Source organism: Gorilla gorilla, chromosome 3, assembly GCF_029281585.2.
Source record: "Gorilla gorilla gorilla isolate KB3781 chromosome 3, NHGRI_mGorGor1-v2.1_pri, whole genome shotgun sequence".
NCBI lineage: Eukaryota > Metazoa > Chordata > Mammalia > Primates > Hominidae > Gorilla > Gorilla gorilla.
In genome coordinates this window covers 129204242-129224393 of record NC_073227.2, presented here as the reverse complement: position 1 = coordinate 129224393, position 20152 = coordinate 129204242, and the positions used below count along the sequence as shown (strand labels likewise).

The window sequence follows — 20152 nt, the reverse complement described above, 5'->3', positions numbered from 1 at the left end:
GAGATATGCAAATGCTTTTGCACGGCTGGCCAGCAGCAATCTTGTGCTGCCCCTCTTTCAAAGGTGATTTAGTAAAAGATGCTACTGTGGATTACTTTCCAAATATCACTGGCAGTGACTCTGCCAGAGGCTAAATCTTTGAGATTTTCATAGAATGGTCCTTGAAATAGAGGCTTTAGACATAGGGCATGAGAGAAAGTGTGTGAATGTAGGTGTGTGTGTATGATTTGAACTTTCTACTTTTCATTTTAGGGTGAAAAAGGAGCTATGGGAGAGCCTGGACCAAGAGGGCCCTATGGGCTGCCTGTGAGTTCCCGGTCACATGCACCTCCCCACCTTCCGCATGCATAGATGACCAGTCACTGACACGGTTAACCCTTCCCTTGTGGGGCAGACTAATGTTAGAGAAGAAACAACAATCCACTCATTATCTATAAATTCAGTACTTCCATGTCCTTCACAAATAGGTCATATTCAGTCTCTTGCCCTCTCATCATGTACAGACACATATCCAGGCACTTCACGAGATTGACAGGATCAGAGACTGTCTCTAGAATAAACTATTAACTCGAGAACGGGATCCTAACTGTCAGAAGATGCCCTCCCTACATCATCTGACTGGACACTCATAACTGGCACTTCCTTGGAAGATCACTGGATCCAAAAATGGCTGTGGAAGCTTCACTGAAAACAGCCTTCTTCAGACTTTATCTGTTCCTATAGACTATTTACTAAAATGACTCTTGCTAGTAAAAATTATTCCCCAAATTACATTGATATTTATGACGACTTGATGTTTCTGACTTTCTAAATTACCGTGATGACGAATGATCTTCAGAACATAGAACACTGATAGTGCTCTGTCTTCTGAAAATTCTTCTCTTCTTATTATTATTATCATTTGAGATAGAGTCTTGCTCTTTTGCCCAGGCTGGAGTGCAGTGGCATGATCTTGGCTCACTGCAACCTCCACCTCCCGGGTTCAAGTGATTCTCGTGCCTCAGCCTCCCGAGTAGCTGGGATTACAGATGTGTGCCACCACGCCCAGCTAATTTTTGTATTTTTAGTAGAGATGGGGTTTCACTATGTTGGCCACGCTGGTCTCAAACTCCTGACCTCAAGTGATCCGCCCTTCTCGGCCTCTCAAAGTGCTCGATTTATAGGCGTGAGACACTGCGCCTGGCCTGAAAATTCTTAATTACACAGAATTCAAATTGAGACCTCCGGTTTGCTTTAAAAATATCATCTTGGGAATAATTATAATTGATTCATTAAGATAGGGTAGGACGACAGTAGAAGCGTACGTTGCATTAAGGGTTTTAACCTTTCCATATCTCCCACATGCTCTTTATGAATTGAAATAATAAACATAAACCATGATTACCTCAGTGCTAAATCAAAAAAAAGATGCTGATTTTGAAATAGGTTTCAAAATCTAATTGATGAAATCAAAGTAACCTCTCGTGAACTTTGGATGGATCCATAATATGACACAATAGGGTCATCACCATGATAATCTGCACCATGGGAGTGAATTTATCATTCTTGCCTAACAGTCTTACGACTTTTAAAAAAAATTTGGGGATTATTCATTTACAAAGCTTACTTAAAAACAGCTTTTAAGTTGCAGCCTTCACATCCTTCGTACACAGTGTGCACATCCTAGCCAAATTAAAACTGTATTTCTACATTCTTTACTCATTTGTGAGCTAACTACTAAGTTATCAAATTAAAGTAGCATTGATTCACATCCTCTATTAGTGCTGGTATGTTTTTAAATCAGCTAAACAGTATTTTTTGCTTTTAACTTAACTCCTGGACTGGTAACTTAGATACCAAGCTTTAAACATCAGTAGAATATTAGTCTATTTAACCCAATATATCATATAAAATTTTCATGACCCTTAACTTCAACACTAACAGTCACTAATCAACTAAACAGTATTTTTACTTTTAATTTAACTCCTGGACTGATAACTTAGCTACCAAGGCTTAAACATCAGCAAAATATTAATCTATTTAACCCTATATATAATATAAAATTTTCATGACCCTTAACTGCAACACTAACAGTCACTAATCCAAATGAGAATCTTTTTCACATTTCTGAAGTAGTTGTTCTAGTACTAGTGTTGCATGTTCAGACAGCCTTAAATAAAGCAATAATCTATTCATAAAACTTAGAAACACTAATGTAGCTACTATGGTTCTTTGGCAGGGGAAAGATGGAGAGCCTGGTCTTGATGTAAGTAATAAGTACAATAAACATCATCCTATTATAATAGATGTTGATGGTCTCCATCATCGATAACAAAAAGAATACTTCTTTTTTTTCTGTGCATATAGGTATGCATAGAACATATATTGCTGTGCATGTAAACAGCAATATAAAATACACTAGTGTTTGCATGAGATAAAACAGAAAAGCAAAAAAACACAATTATCTTGTATAAAATTAATAACTGGTAATGGATAGTGGCACTTCAAAATACTTTCCCAAATTGAGGGTACTCTTAACATCAGCATGACCTATTTATGAAAAATATGCATAAAATCAATATACTTCTCACATGCTATCCTTACAGAATGATATATTATGTTTTTTTCTCAAAGCAGTTATGCAATATTTTTTTCCTTTTAACATTTAGTCCCTATATATCTTATGCTAATTGCTTCTGTGAAAATAGAGAATGTCAAAAGTAAATGCCTCTAGACACAATCACTGCTCATCCTGTATTACCTGAATAATGAGAATACCAAAAGTAATACTAGTTACTGTTTATGAGCACCTGTTATGGGCAGGCATCATTCTGGTATTTTGTAGTACATCATCACATTTAACATTCACAACAGCTGTCTGGTAGATATCATTAACCCCATTTTACAGTCAACGGACTAAAGTGCAGAGAGGTAAGTGATTTGCCCAAATCTGCACAAATCAGTGAACTTGCCAGAATTCAAACTAGTATTCTGGTATTCTTTCTACTCTGTATTTCTTAAAAGAAAAAGCAAGAAACCTGTTGTGTATAGATAATTGAGACATTAGAAAACTTATGTTTCTAAGCACTGCTTTATTATCTAAGTCTTAAGACTGGTGAGCCATTTCTTGTTATATTTAAGCTCAGAAATGTAAAATCCTAAAATATTTGTTTCTATATGATTTTGCCACTATTACACCAATAGATCTTTTTGGTTTGCTTTTTATCTTACAGGGCTTCCCTGGTCCACGGGGTGAGAAGGGTGATCTAGGAGAAAAGGGAGAAAAGGTGACCTCTCCATCCCAGCATGTACCTTGTTTGATTCTTCTCCTGCTGTCTGCTTTGCTGTTCAGCTTGTGTGATTCCATTTGACACTTAATCTTTCTCCATCCTGTGCTCCAAAAACATACTGATGCCTGATTTAAGGAATCAGGTCTTCAGGAATGAAGAAGGCTGTACTGCCAGATATAAGGGCACTGCCTGGCATAGAAGAAAAAATTATTATCCCCAGATATTCTAGCTACAGTTTTTCAACCACCTGACACCAATTTATGGAAAAATAAAGGATTTCTGAAAAAAAAATCATTTTAAAAAGTAAAATTAAATGACACAAATCTGCAGTAGTATTTGGCAGAGCTCATTGAACCCTGCAAAGGCAGCATCTCACTTGTCTTCACTACTTCCCAGTAGAGAAATGGAGATATGTTTTGTACGTTGGTATTTTTTATTTGAAAATGGAGGAGAAGCAGTGTGACTGATAAACTACAGTAAGTTCACTACGCAGGACTAGGACTTGCCACTTTCAGATTCAGAGCAACAGGGATTTTTAAAACAGAGATATTGGTGTATTTTATGAGGTTGATGTTGAAGTTCTATCTCAGAACCATCAGCTCCGTGGTCTTTAGGAGCCCATATCAGGCAATATGGTTTTATGACTTGAAAGAAAAGTTTGGCTTATGGATTTTAAAAGTCAATTTTTCCTTTCCTCTCCTTTGTTCTTTTCTCCTCCCTTCCCTCATTTCCTCTCCTCTGTTTCTTTTCTCTCCTTCCCTCCCTCCCTCCATCCTTCTCTATCTCTCTCTTCCCCTACCACCCCTTTCTCAGTATTTTGCTTGGGTCTTTTACCTGGTAGTAAATCTAAGGAGAATTGTTTACACTGGACACAACAAAAGAAGCCATCAAAAACTCAATCCCTCAATAGAACAGTGAAAATCTTAAAGTGGCTGAAACTACATTTCACAGTACAAATTTAAACCTTATATTTCTCAGGTTAATTTATGTCCCTGCTCTATTTAACCTTATGAAGTCTCTTGAACAGTGACATTCATAGCTGTTGACAAGCAAGGCTAAATGAGAGTTGTGAAAGAAAGAAGATTATTAAGCTTGTGGTGTAAGTTTTAGGCCTTAAGCATTGCTTAGACTCTCCTCCCACCCATTGGTAAGAGAGCCCGTGTAAGTGGTTATCTGAAAGCCCCATCATCATCACCAGTATCATCACATTTACTGAACGTTATGTGCTTTCCCAAGAGCTTTACATATGATAAGTCTTTTAATCCTCATAACAACCCCCAAAGTTGGCGTTATTTTCCCCACTTCACAAACAAGGAAACTGAAGTATAAAAAATTCTTTTATTCTGAATTATAAATTCTGACTATAAAATACATATGTTTTGAGATAAATTATGCATATAAGCTTTCAGCCCAAGATGAGTGTGTTTTAAAGATGATATGTAGCTGGGTGCAGTGGTTCATGCCTATAATCCCAGTGCTTTGAGAGTCCAAGGTGGGAGGACTGCTTAAGGCCCAGAGTTCAACACTAGCCTGGGCAACCCATCTCTAGTGAGACCCCCATCTCTACTAAAAAATAAAAAAATATGGTGGGGCATGGTGGCATGTACCTGTAGTCCCAGCTACTCCAGAGGCTGAGGTGGGAAGATCACTTGAACTCAAGAGTTTGAGGCTGCAGTGAGCTATGCTCGTACCACTGTACTTTAGCCTGGGTGACAGAACAAGACTTTATCTCTAAAAAAACTCAAAAACATATATATATGCATTTTATATTTACCTAATGGGTTGTATGAGTCTAAAATCTTAATCACTCAAAAACATATTACCGCCGGGCGTGGTGGCTCACGCCTGTAATCCCAACACTTTGGGAGGCCGAGGCGGGTGGATCACTTGAGGTCAGGAGTTTGAGACCAGCCTGGCCAACATGACGAAACCCCATCTCTACTAAAAATACAAAAGTTAGCTGGGGGTGGTGGTGGGTACCTGTAATCCCAGCTACTCAGGAGGCTGAGGCAGGAGAATCGCTTGAACCCAGGAGGCAGAGGTTGCAGTGAGCCGAGATCACGCCATTGCACTCCAGCCTGGGCAACAAGAGTGAGACTCTGTCCCCCCAAAAAAAAAAAAAAAAAAAAAAAAAATTACCATTAGGAGGATACTCATGTTTATGAGAAAGAAATTACCAGCATTACAGCATAGGAAAGCATAAAAGCTAGAAACTTGATCCTCAGAATAATGTTAATCACCCGTACAAAATATTTCCATGTTCAGCTTCCATGATTAGAAGTTTTAAATTTACAAAAATTGGTTCTAAATGAGAATAATTCATGTATATAATTCTTTGACATGGGAAATAAAAGTTATCAAGAGCTCTCATGTACTCATACCCACAATGACATGGTTTTGTATTGCATGGGGAATCAGTACATATTACAAAACAATGCTGACTAATAATAACATTGGCACGTTATTCTTCATACTGTAGTGTTTCTTTCCCATAAAGCTTGAGGCTCACTAAAATATTACTGAAAAATGATTCCTATAGCCTGGCACAGTAACATTCATATGACATTTTTCTGTTGAGTGGTTAATCTGAGTTGATTTACCAATCAAATGATGAATTGAATTCCAAAGTGATAATACCCAACACACGTGGTCTCAGACACACCTATGTGAAGAAGAGTCCACTGCCCTTTGGGAGGGAAGAGCTCACCCAGATGAGTTTACATCAGTTTTATGTCATGGTACTGAAGTGATTTGTTAAGGAAGGATGTTGATCCATCTTGAGTGAGTGACCAACTTACTCCTGAATGTTCTTCCCATCTTACTTCCTATCACAACTGCTCTCATTTCACCCTGACTTCTGGGGTCATCATTGTCTTTGATCATGATCAACTAAGCCACAGAGAATGTTTCTTTGCCCCATATTCAAGAAATCCAAGTGTTTTTGATTCTGAGCCTTCTGATGCAATCTTTTTGGCACACAGGAGATAAATGAAGAGCTTTTGCTCATGCTGTCAGAATGAATGTATTGATTTGAATGCACATCTCATATATTTCTGTTATGTATATCTCTTTTAACCTTTCAATATTCATGTTGCTTTGCTTCAGACATTATTCAGTTTTATTGTAACTCCCATCCTGATTGCAGAATGAATACATTTATTTAAGTATGTATTGTGTAGTATTTTGAATTCTGCACGGCACTAACTCCCTGTCTGTAAATATGCAGAGATACTGATGTTAATATAAAACAGCTGAGGTGCATTCCTTCCTACTACTCCTTTTGCCTCCTTTCCTTAATTCCTCTGGCCTTATGATCCATGCAGATTTCCCACAACCTTTACCTTGATTCCTAAATACTAATTTCCATAGCTACATTCCCACTATGTAATTATCCTGCCTACCTCATTTTTACTGAGTCCAAGCTGCTTTTCCTCTCCTGAACAGATTTTTTTTTTTTTTTGGCTTTTGTTACATTGTGAGTAAGCTGGAAACTCATTTACCGTTGTAAATACATGGCATGAGATCAGTAAGAGAGTGAATTAAAGAAGATCCCTAGGTTTATAAATAAGTCTGTTTCTCCAGTTGGCATTGCTGCAAAGTATTAGCACTTTTAACATTTGTTTACCTGACTTAATAAGGAAAGTATTTGCTTTTAGTTTCTTTTAAAAAATGTTTTGCTGTAACAAAAGGATGTAAAAAATATTAAAAGATATAGAAGCATATTTTAAGATATTGAATATTTTTGAATGAGAGTTACACAAGTAATATCAATCATAAAGTTGGATACATTTCAAAGAAATAGACACTGTTCATATTCTTTCCTTTTCCTCTGGTTCAATGCAGCTTTCATCCGTTACAGGATAGAAAAAAGCAAGGTGACAGGTATTGAAAATTGAGTGAAGTATCCATTATTTCCCTGAACTTCATCTGCCGCTGGCTGGCTTCAATGGTTTTGGTACCTGTCATCCTCACAGGATCTGTGACTCAAACACCTAATTCATGATTGTGACATTGTGGTCTAAGTTAGCACTTCTGATGTATCAGCTTTTAAGCCTCCTTATTCTGTCTTGTTGAGTATCTTAAATAAAATCCCACATGCCCCTGCCCAGAATCCATTGTCACTCTGAAAATATGTTAGCTTTTATAATATCATGCCTTACCTAAATCAGAAAACAGTGGTAAATGCCCTTCCAGAATTTTCTTACCTAAACCATCTTTTGAATTACCATTATTTTCCCCCAAATAAAATTTGTCTTTTATTTAAACCCTTGTATCCACAGGGGGAAAAGGGAAAGAAAGGCAAAAAGGGGCCTAAAGGGGAGAAAGGAGAACAGGGTGCTCCTGGATTAGATGCACCCTGCCCGTTGGTATGTCTGACTTGTGGAACTGTCTCCAGATGTTTGTGTGAGGGGATCAGATGGGAGAAGAGCAAGCTGGAGGGATCCGTAACAGGAGGGTTTCTGATTGGGGTCATTTAACATGGACTTCAAGATACCCAGAAACATTTATCAGTTATCCTGATATGTTCCACATCTCGTCTTGGGCCACTAGCTCTGCCTGGTTTCTTAACCCCCAAATATCACGGCACAACTGGAACCTGAATGTAAGATCCGAAAGGAACTGGCACGATTCCATACCCCTCAAAAGAGAAGGCCACAGTTTTCAGACAAGCCCCGGTTGTAGGAATATGTCTCCCTCCATTTTACTTTGCCCAACTTCACTGGATGTTACTTTTCCCTTCAGAGTTGCTCCTCTCCCAGCCTTTGTTGTTGTAGTTACTTCTTTCGCAGAATTTGTGCTTAAGTGATTTCTTGTGTTAGTAACATTATGAGTTAATCTTTACAAACAGGGATTCCGTGGCGTTAAGGGGGAAAAAGGGGAGCCAGGCCAGCCTGGCCTGGATGGGCTGGATGCTCCTTGCCAATTGGTACAGTATTTCTCTTTCCTACCACCCTGCATGCATTTCCTTTGTTTATCACATGTTCATCTCTATCAGTGTAAAGTGGTGCTTTCTGGGCAAGCTTTACATGATAAACACACTACATGCATGTGCATGAACAGGCTCCTTCTGCCACTGTGCAGAGTCAGAGAGCAAGCACGCGTTTCTATCAATGAATGCAAATTAATCTCCTGATGTTGTTCTCACAACTGACATGACCACCTTTTCTGTGTTCTTTGGGATATTAATTTTTTCAATAAATATTTAAAGATTACATTAAAATTATGTGAAAATATTTGATGCAAAGACACTGCTAGACCATAACTTTTGGTTTTCCACCTAAGTTTGACTTTTTTTCTTTTTCTCTAAAAAAAAAAAAAGGTATTTCTGCCTTTTTCGCTATATTTCAATCAGGCTATAAATAAGGCCCAACCTACGGAAATCAGCTTCTGTTGTCAAGTGTTAACCAATTCAAGAGAATGCTTTAAGAGACCACAAAGAAGAAGACCAAACTTCTCTGAGCTTCTAAACATGATAAAAGTCTGCAGCCCCAACCTTCTTCTTTGTCACATAACCTTTTCAGTTTAATGGTCTCTCCTTTTGAAACTCACTTTCCTAAAGTAGACCAAACTCCCTTATCTCCATTGGCATGAACTCAAAATCCTCCTGATACTAAAATCTAAAATTCTGCTGGTTGAACCTTCTCCTTGTACCAATCTGGCATTACCAGTTTTTCCCAAATATTTTATGAAGCTTTTTAAAAGTGTTCTTTTTTTACATTTAAAATGAAAGTATATTCATATTTTCTGAGGTATAAATAAAAATTTTTATGTTTGCATTGATGGTTATATTGGTCTGCATGTTCTTATATTATTCTTCAGGTATAAGCATGATTCTTTAAAGATAAATTTATATTTCTCTTTAAGAGATTGTATTTATATTTTAAAAAATTAAGCAGTCGGTGATTATAGTTAGAAAATCTCAATATGAAGTTCCCAGTTCTTTGTTTGCTTGGTATTGATGATAAATCATATTTTATGATCATTTTGTTGGTGGAAAAGTAGAAGCATGCCTTCTTGATGTACCAACTCTTCCTGTGTTATTTGTATCATTTGTATCTGAAGAATGCATACACTTTAAAATAAATTTTGCAATACTTAGGAACCTCTTATTTTATTCAGAATTTGTTAACTTTTGAATAATTTAAATAGAGAAATCGATAAATGCTGTAGATAATATTTTATCATAAAAATATAGATAGGCTGCCTGTCTTCTGATTCAATTGAGTATGTTCTACTGTGTTTACTTTCAATATAGAAAAGTGAAAAATACTGGCATGTGAAGAGCTATAAACTTCAGATAGAAATGGCTTATCATTGATTATTCATCATTATCATGAATTCAGCCATAGTCTAATAGTGACCGGGAAGAGAAGTTATTTTGGTTTACGTAATAGAGATACCAGTGAGATGTGTTTTAATGGAATTAAGAGTATAGATTTATTATCTAAAAATATAGATATGAATAGAGCACTGTGCTTTGTAAATTGCTTTTTCAAAATTAGGCATAACATTTTCTATACTTCATGTGTTTTCAAAATGTGTACTCACTCTGGAAAACATTTGAATTTTCTTTATTTTACCTAACACTGGGAAATATATCGGGAGTTGCTAATTAGTAAAAGATGCCCATGACCAAAGTCACTAATGGGTAGAAATTTATTTTTAAGCCTCTGAGCATGTGAATTATGAAGTTTAATCACTCTTATGGAACCTGAGGAATTCTTTTTCTTCTCTTTAAAACAGGGGCCAGATGGCTTACCCATGCCTGGCTGTTGGCAAAAGGTAGGCTTTACTGAATAATTTCTCAAAAGAAGCACTCTCCCTTTCTCTTAACCTGGACTAGCCTTTTCCATTCAGAAAAGACCTTCGGATGTGACATTCCGAAGGTTCTTTGGATATTAAAAAGCAAGAGATTTCATCTCCAGAATATCTTTTGATCAGTATATTTACTGCTGATTTCTTCCTAAACTGATCAGCTAATGCAATTCTTAGCAAACACTGAAATTCGGAACCTTCCCTATCTAATCCTTTCTTTGGAATGGAAAGGGGCAGTGCATCCTGATAATGTTTTGCTTGTCTCTCAAAATCTTTGTCTTCCTAATGTTTAAAACTATTCTTAATTGTGATTCTTTTTCTATTTATCCTTACTTACACTGACAAACATGATAATACATGGTAGAACCCTGTCAATATTAGTCACAGAGCTGAGAAAGCAGAAAAATATAAGCATCATTTGTTTAATTATGTCTTGACTTATGTAGGAAAAACTGAATTAAATTTAAGTGGTGTCCTTTATGACATCAGTTTATTCTAGCCTCTTCATATGACTGCCCATAGTCACTGTGTGTGTATTCAGTGATGAAAGAAGTTTATTCTTTATAGAGAACCTTCTATGTGCAAAGGCTGTATGATAAGCCTTTTCATATAGAGAATATCATTTCATTTAATCCACACAATGACTCCATAAAGTCTTATTACCCTCAGTGATGCAGATGAGGAAACAAATTTGAGAGGTCAAGGACCTTCCAAGAGCACAGAACTAGTATGTATCACAACTAGGAGAGGGAGAGAGAGAGACAACGGAAAGCAACAGTAAAACTGTAAGCAGGGAAGAGATCATCCATATGTGCTGTGCTATTCACAGAATAGCAAACCTTTATGCAATAATGGTGAAGATCTAATTATAAAGGCTGTGCACATGCTACTGAAGGATAAAAGCATTCCAAGCACGTAAAAATGAGCTGAGGAAATGCACAAGATGCTTCAATCATTTTGAAATTTTTTCTCCAGCACCTTGTGGCTTCTTCAGTAATTTTGGACAGGCATGCTTCATTAGCAAAATTATAGCAAAACTATGTAGCAATGCAGAAAGATGGGAAACCTGACTCCTAGTTGCCTCTTACCTTAGCAACTCCATTGGTGAGAAAATCCTGAATAACTCACTCTCTTTCTTAATCAGTTTCACCTACTTGACCAGAGAAAGTAAAACCTCTCTCAGTAGCGTCATTTATTTAGTAGCTTCCCATACTCCGCTTTCAGCCTGTCAGATAATTAGCTTGATCACACACAGGGTCAAGTGAGTCTCATGAAAATGGACCTATCATCATATTCTTCTTCACCTGAGAAAACTATCCCTCCACTATCATAACCCCCGTTCACAGAATTTTTAATACCATCTTGAGCTGGAATTACCACTCACTCTCTAACCTTTGCCCTGTAATCTAATAGTATAATGATTTTTTAAACCAGCCATTAGCACACTTCACATAGAGGAGATGCAATAGGCTTGCTTTAGCCAGCCTTCTGACACCACTCAGAACTTGGGTTCGCAATCGTTCTTAGCCGCCTCTGAATCGCTGCCTTTTTAAAAGGGGGTTATACCCTTAAATGGCAACAAAGAACTCACCATCTTTTTGGTTCATGAAATGGGCATCATCTTTTTGGTTCATGAAATGGTTCATGAAATTCATATTACTGGTAGTAATATGAATACGATTAGAAAATCAGAAATTTTCCTTTTAAATACTCCTTTTTCCACAGAATAGACACTATACACTACATAAGATTAAAGATCTTATGAATCCAGCATCTTCTTATATAAAGAATAAGAATTATGAAAGTTTAGTATTGTTTACCACACCCACCCAACACACACAAATGCAAATCATTCTGATCAACCTCTCCCACCCATCCCCAGAAAGGAAAGAAACAATTTAGAAAATGAAAACGTTCTCAAATTTCTTATGTGGTCAACTTAGCTGTTACATTGAATAGTCAAATAAAACTATTTTTTAAATTATATTTTTAAAATAAAGTCAGCGGATTGCTTTTAGTGAGTCCTATTTTGGGTGTATCACTCTTTTGAACACTGCTGTGTTTATTAGGCTGTAGGGCACAGTGGCAAATGTTTGCTTGACTTAAAATTCAAATTGTGGCAGTCGTATAAATCACTGATTAATTACCAACTCCTCTTGGTCATGCTCCTCTCAATGATTTATATATGCAAAACTATTTGATCTTTTTTTAAATTAGTTTTCTTTCTAGATATAGTTCCATTTTCTAAATTTACCAACACAAGAAGAGTTAAGAGAGATAAGTGAGGGTTTGGAAAAAGGAGTGCTTCCTATAGACACATTTTTTGGCATTGGCATAACAGGCAAGAATATTGAGTGAACTCCTTCTCTGAAGATTAGAAAGCAGCCTCCAAAGCACACCTAGTAGAGCATCTATTTTCCTTGAATAGAGAAAAACAAATGTTAATAAATAAACTTAAAGATGACTCCATGCATTGTGGAGGGTGAATGAAGAGACCTCTGTTATTCTCCTTCCCTATACATTCTGCTTACTGATAATCAGTGATTTATACGACTGCCACAATTTGAATTTTAAGTCAAGCAAACATTTGCCACTGTGCCCTACAGCCTAATAAACACAGCAGTGTTCAAAAGGGTGATACACCCAATGTCAAGGACGTCTCTAAGATCTGCTTTGTAAGTGTATATCTCAAAGACCTCTGTTCCTCAGACCTCTGACTTAATGCAGTTCTAAGAAAACCTTAGTTATGACTGCTATGAGAGAGAGATGAGAAACCAGAAATCTGTGGTGAGAAACCAGAAATCTGTGGTGCCTTAGGTCACAATGGAACCTGTAATACAGATTGAAGGCCTGACAGCAGGCAGGTCTACCTTGCACAACATTCGCAGTGGGCAAGGCTTGCAAAAGGAAGGAGGAACCAAGAACTGAAGAACAGAGGATTAGAGTCAGGTGTTGGTGAAGTAAACAACATTATCGAGGTCAATCCTCAGCCCTTTCCACAGTTGTATTGTAATGCTTGCAGAAGATTATGTAGGTTACAAATACAAAATTAAATTTAATTATGGTACATATGTGATAAACATCCTAATTTTCTGCTTTCCCAGAACAGTCACTGAGCAAAACACTTACCCTAAAATTCTCAGTGGCAAAGGAAAGATAATTCTCAGTGGCAAAGGAAAAATGTGGAATGAACCTCAGATGGAAATTGCCATGACATCTTGGAGTTTAGAAACTAATATATAGCACACATATCAGATAATCAATTGGCTCATTGATAGCCAGTCAGTTGGCTTATAGACTCTATTCAAGGTTCTACCAGTTTTCTTAAAATAAATATTGATTTAAAATTTTAATTCAAGACTACTAATTCCATGTATTTGTCTTTTTGTTGTCTTTTTCTGCAGTGATGAATCTAACCTTTCAAGCATGAAGTTGTGTATATAATGGTCCATTTTTAATATTTATAGTTGAAAACTGAATTGCAGATTTTACAAGTCTGAGATATGTTTACATAGGGCTGCTTCTTCCTGCTGGCAGTAGTATACATGTCCATTTTTACTCCACTTACATCTGAAATTGGGCAATTTGTGAAACCAGTGAGAATGCTGCAAAAAATATAGATCAGTATCTCCTTATCTTATGTGAAGATACGTATTTATATGGACAAATCAGTGGTAGAGAATGATTGATTGTACTAGCTATTTTCCTTCTTTTGGCTTGCTAATTGCATGGACAAAAAGTGCCATGAAATAGTTTACATGAAATGGTGACCAAATATGGACTCAAAGCTATGAAAATGTACTATACTGACTGATTTTAGAGCTGATTATCACATTCCCATTCACCTTTCATGTCGGCGTTGACTCATACCTACACCACCCATTGAAACTAACTAAAAAAGCATGACTGTGTGCCAAACCTGCTTGCTGTGCAATTTCAGATGCTAGCATGTTGACCAGGAGTCCTTTGATTACATCTGAACCTTTATTCCTTTTGTCATCTCAAGGGGGTTACACCATGGCTTATTGCCAAAAAGAGATAAGGTGGTGGAGAGCATACACAATTTGTCTTGTATTTTGAGGGAGTTGCAGTCCTGACTGCAGATCTACAGCTTCCAGTATTGTGGGCTCATGTGGCCACTTTGGTTGAAATACGAAGGGGTTGAGCCTGTTGCTGCCGCCAGTTTTCCTTGGGCTGCCCTTGGCAGTGAAGACATGGAAAGAGGACCGATTCAGCCTCCAGCACTGCCTCTCATGTGACCAAGTAGGAAAGAGGTTTACAAATGCAAACATGCAGAACCACAGACTTTAAAAATATATATAAATAAACTGAATTTCAGCAAGTGTTAATATAGGTGCTTTTAAAAATGACAGAGGCACAGCACTTCTTTTGGAATAGGAGATTCTTGGAATGGGAGATCCTGTCCCTGAGGGAAAAGGGATGTCCATCCCACCAAAACTTGGGTTGCTGAAGAAATAACATGTTCTGAGAAGGGATCAGCCAAAATCGCCTCTCCCGATGATGTAGGAGAGCTTACTGGGACAATCTGTGCCAAAGTTGTTGTGAGAGCTTTCCTTCCTCCTACGATCCAACCATGTCAAACATTTCCTACAAAGTTCGAGAAACAGAAAGGTATTTTTCATTCTTTTTAATGCTTTTTTCTTTTTCTTTCTTTAGTCCCAAGAATATTGAAAAAATATTCGTTTCAGTTTTTGTCACATATGTTTTGAACAATTTTTTTAAGAAGTCTTCAAATCATAATAATTTGGCTCCAGTAGTCAAAATGACCTTTTACTAACTTCTCTCTTGTTTTGGATAATTGGATAGAATATAAAAGAAGCTCCACTTTCAGTCTAATCATTGTAAAGCATGAAAGTTATGCATTTTTAAGTAGTTTTGACTTTTTTTACATGATGAATGTAACGTACATGGAGATTATCAGTTAATATAAAGCCAAGATTTTGTCACATTTGGTAATATTAACTAATTTCTATTTTTATGGTTTTAAGTTTTGTCTATATTTAGATTTCTTTCTCTTTTTAACATTTCTAAATGTTTGTCTCATCCTCATATCCACAGACCAAATCTAAGATCTCAGAAAGCTGTGAAATATAGTTGCCATAAAGAAAATATTTTTCATCTACTTGCTCAAACTTTACCTACCCATATTAGATGGAACATTTCTTTGCACAGTAAAGAGTTGGTAGCGTGTTTTGAAATGGCTTATTCTAAGTGGAAGTGTTACATTGAAAGAAACATTATCAATGAGGAGTAGGCACCCTTTCAGCCCATTAGAGAATTTAATTTCTCTCCTGACTCGATGCCATCTTCTGGGAAGATTTCTAGTTTCATGCATAGGTGTCACCACCAGAAGGGAAATTAACTCATCCTTGGCTTATAGTTAAGATATAACCATAAGACAAGGAACCTAAAATCCTCATGATCTCATTTATGTTATGTAACCAAATGACAGTCATACAAAATGGCATCTTCTTTTTTTTCTATTAAATTTTTAAGGTTGAAAGATGTTTAAACTATTAGATCAGTCTAATTGGTAACATTTCTGGTAACATTCCACACCCCTAAGCCAGTTTAGCATTTTGAAAATAATGGAGGACATTTTCTAACAATTTCTTGTATGGCATGGTGTTAGGATAACGTATTGCTCAATGTCCGACACAATTTGTCTTAAATGGTTTGGAAAAATGAACTGAAGTGGGTGGAACTACATTCTCTTCAGGAAAACAAACTACAGTGTCCAGTGGCTATATTTTTTTCCCTTCTATCTTTTTTTTCTGCTCCTCTAGTAGAAAGAGGTGGATTGAAATGGATCACTATTTAAAACTTGCACAGCTTCAGGAGACGATACCTCAACATCAAAAGAAAAACACTTTATGTATAAAAAAATTTTTTGAAATACAGCCCTTCAAAGAATACTGTTCTGTCCTGTGTGTATATTGAGTTTTTGCTCTATAACTGATTTGACAACATCAACTTATTTCATGATTAAATGAGGTTGTAAACTTTCATTACATTTATTTCCTTGGGAAAAACAAAGGGATGGAAATACTCCTCCTTGTTCAATGGAATTGCTAGGTCTTAACCATGATGGATAATCTTTAACTTTTGGTTACTACAATGTTTTCAAGCATCCATTTTGTCATATAGAGAATTCTTAAATAATTTCTAAGTGAATGAAAGAATTGTGTTTGTTGATATGTGTTGATAGATAATATACTTTCCTTAAAGATTTCTTTAATGTGTGTTATTGGATAGAGGGTTGAGAAAATATACATGAAAGACACATTGGAAATAAGGCAAGGTCAGTTTCTATTTCTGATAAAACATTGAAGGATAGCAAATTGATATGTGTTTTAGATTTAAAATTGTTTTTCATTTATGTTGGTTGGTGCTAATGTATCTCTTTTCCTTTTTCTCTATGGACAATGCAACTACTATGGATAATTTTATTTCCCTGTTTAATAGCATTCCTAAATCATTAGTGTGTTATTTTATTTTTAAAGTTCATGAATTTGCTATAATTATGGTCCAATGACCAGGCTTTCTTAATGTAAAACAAAACAGTGTACCAATAGATGATGTGTGTTTACTCAGATCATGGATCCTCCTATTTCATATTCATTTCATACATCATATGCCTTTATCTACTTTCATGTGTCTCATCTTTTTCATTCACTCATCTTTTAGTTTATATGATTTGATGAAACATGACAAAACTAGCGTCAGAGAAGTCTGCACACACCGTATAGAGTACCTAGTGCACAAATATGCCTAATTTTTTCTTTCAGTTTTTGTTTTTCATTAGCAAAAGCAGTCTTGGAGGATTTTTTTTTCTCATGTGATTTTATAGAGGACATTAGAATATCTTTAATTCCTACTAGAAGAAAGGTCTTGTTTTTGAATTTACATTCTGTGCATACGATGTTCTGATGGGACAGCAAGAACTTACACATCAACTAGTTTATACTACATGTCCTTTGTCTAACTATCTATCTATATAGACATATGTGCTAGTTTAGAAAATTGTCAAATCAGCATGTCAGTGCCAACGGAAAAATTGTCTTTGATATGTTATATTTTTATCACTTAGGAAATGTGCTTAATTTCCAAGTGTTTTTTTTTTAATGTTACTATGGAAGCATGAAAAGTTAACATCATTTGTTATCCTTTCTTTCCCCACTATATATTGTCTTACCCAGAGTTGGGCTATACTTTGGTGGTGTTTTAACATCTTCTAATAAGTGATCATAAGCAACATACAGATGCTAATATTTGAAATCTTGTTTTTTCTTACTTCCTAATAATCAAATTATATTAATATTTCACACTACAAAAAATAGGATTTTCTAATTTGTAAAAACAAGAGCTCCTGCTATCTCTTGGAAGTTAAGTCCTTAGGAACCCTATCTTATCTTTCTAAAAATAATAAGTAAGAACAATCACATGTGATTCTGGCTATTAAAATCATACATCCCTAGTGGAATTAACAAGCTTGACCAATTATGATTATGCTAAATTGTTTTAGGCTAGAAGGACTGTCAGTCCCTACTTCTTCCCATTTTTCTTGGGATACCTTTATATTGGCTAGATTTGTTGCCAATATAAAATTGACACAGCAGAGACACTCCTCTAACTTAAATTTTTAGTGGAGTTTGGTTTTTGCTAACCCCGTACTAATAAACACTTTAATGACTTTTTTCATTTCAAAATATTTAAATGTATAAAATTGCCTATGCTGCTTATCGAAAGAACCGTCCTTTTGGGAATAAGAAGACTTTTTCAACCTAAACCGTTATGTGTGATTTATTAACAACTTAACAAAGAAAGTACTAACATTTCTCAAAATGTAGTTGATATTCTTACCTATCTCAGAAATATTAATGAATTGGATTCACAAAAGAATGTCTTACATACTGTTGACATTTATGTGAATATTCTTTATACTGTTGTAAATGTTTCATTCAACTTAATAACATTTTAAAAGATGTATGTATCTGATTTTTCTTTAGAAAATATTATATTTTTATTTGTATTTTTTACATTTTAAAGTTCATCTCTATGTGCAGCTATTTTTATATTGCCAAAAACTCACATAAATACAAAATAAGTGAAATATGCAAAAAAAATATTTTGGCAAGCATTACACTGCATATTTTTTTAAATGTTTGTGGGCCAGTCTCATATAATTGATTATTCTAAGAATGTGTTGTGTCTTATCACTGTAAATATGGCACAAACCTGTTTATCTCAGTAGTGTAAATAATTGAAAGATTGAATTCTCCCTGTTCAATTTTTATTTTAATTTCATTGTAATTTCTCCAGCTGACATTACTGTATCAAAAGATGCATAAGATTTTTGATTTGCGGTTTGGAGATAATTGCATTGTGTTCAGTTTCCAATTTGTTTTTATTTGCTTTTTAAATTTGTTTTCAGGGTTCCTAGTTTGTGAGAAGTTGATCTTCAGAATTATTTTTACACTATTTATGACTTATTTTCATAATGTAAAAAGTGTGTAATTATTACAATATTAATCCAAACAATGATAATGAATTGTATTGTTATAAAGCTTTATTGATGTTCATGAAAACCTTGGCCTCTTTTCTTTGATTTAAACATTATTCATAAAGAATTTTATTCTACTCTTCTACAATATTGTAACCCCACCATTTAACCTGGTGCACATACCTAGCTATAGGGATTTTCTAAAACTAGAACTTTCTGGTTTGTTGTTTTTTTTTTTTTTTTTGAGATGGAGTCTCGCTGTGTTGCCCAGGCTGGAGTGCAGTGGACCGATCTCGGCTCACTTCAAGCTCCACCTCCTGGGTTCAAGCGTTTCTCTTGCCTCAGCCTCCTGAGTAGCTTGGACTACACGTGCCCGCCACCACACAGGCTAATTTTTGTATTTTTAGTAGAGACAAGGTTTCATCATGTTGGTCAGGCTGGTCTCAAACTCCTGACCTCGTGATCCACCTGCCTCAGCCTCCCAAAGTGCTGGGATTGCAGGCGTGAGCCACTGCGCCCGGCCTCCCCTCCTAATTTTCCTCCACTATTTCCCATCTTGGTGAATTGTTACCTTACATTTAGTTGCCTCTTACCATCCTCCCATCAAATTAGTCATCAGTATATGATTAGAATGTAGCGTATAGTAATCACTTAATAAGTATTTAATGGGCTGGGCGCAGTGGCTCACGTCTGTAATCCCAGCACTTTGGGAGGCTGAGGTGGGTGGATCACGAGGTCAGGAGATCAAAACCATCCTGGACAACATGGTGAAACCCCATCTCTACTGAAAATACAAAAAATTAGCTGGGCGTGGTGGCAGGCACCTGTAATCCCAGCTATTCAGGAGGCTGAGGCAGGAGAATCACTTGAACCTGGGAGGCGGAGGTTGCAGTGAGCCCAGATTGCACCTAGGGGACAGAACGAGGCTCAGTCTAAAAAAAAAAAAAAAAAAAAAAAAAAAAAATTTTACATATATATGTATTTAATGAATGATGAATGAATAAATGCCTCCACAAAGACACCAATTATTTACAAGTCCCAAATAAAAGAGTACTTCCCAATGCTCACCTTTCTTATATTTTTGCTTTTGTAATTGAAAGATAAAATTGTGTGTATCTGTTGTGCAAAATACGATGTTTTGAAGTATATACACACTGTGGAGTGGCTAGACCTAGCGCTCATCTTTGTTGATCTTGCCAGCAGCATTAGATGCAGTTGACCACTGCCACCCTCTTCAGCACTCTTTTTAGTTCTCTAGTCTTTATATTCTTGTCATTTAATCCTACTTTTCTTCCTTATTTTCCTCTGCCAGCTCTTCCTTCTCTACCTGATTGTTAAATGATGATTCCCAGGGCTCTCACTTTCATTCTCTCTTCTGCTTTTGCTCTTCTCAGCCACGCATTCCCTCTCTCCAAAAGAGCTCATTCTTTCTCACAAAGACCACGTTTCTGTCTTCATCAGACTTCCTTCCGACTTTCAGACCAACTGATAAAGGCATGTCCACCGGGATGTCCCACAGGTGCTTATCATCTTCCACTTCACC

The 20152-nt window shown here is 36.2% G+C and overlaps 1 protein-coding gene across 1 annotated transcript in view; it reads left to right on the top strand.

Annotated features, from left to right (window-relative positions):
- Positions 1-18694, top strand: part of COL25A1 (collagen type XXV alpha 1 chain) — a 497365-nt gene extending 478671 nt beyond the window's left edge. The window contains exons 32-37 of the mRNA XM_063705462.1: positions 253-306; positions 2219-2245; positions 3213-3266; positions 8119-8196; positions 10014-10052; positions 13490-18694. Of these exons, the coding sequence (XP_063561532.1) occupies positions 253-306; positions 2219-2245; positions 3213-3266; positions 8119-8196; positions 10014-10052; positions 13490-13492 (255 nt within the window). The 3' untranslated portion in view covers positions 13493-18694. The remainder of the gene's footprint in view (positions 1-252; positions 307-2218; positions 2246-3212; positions 3267-8118; positions 8197-10013; positions 10053-13489) is intronic.
- Positions 18695-20152: the final 1458 nt, after the last annotated feature.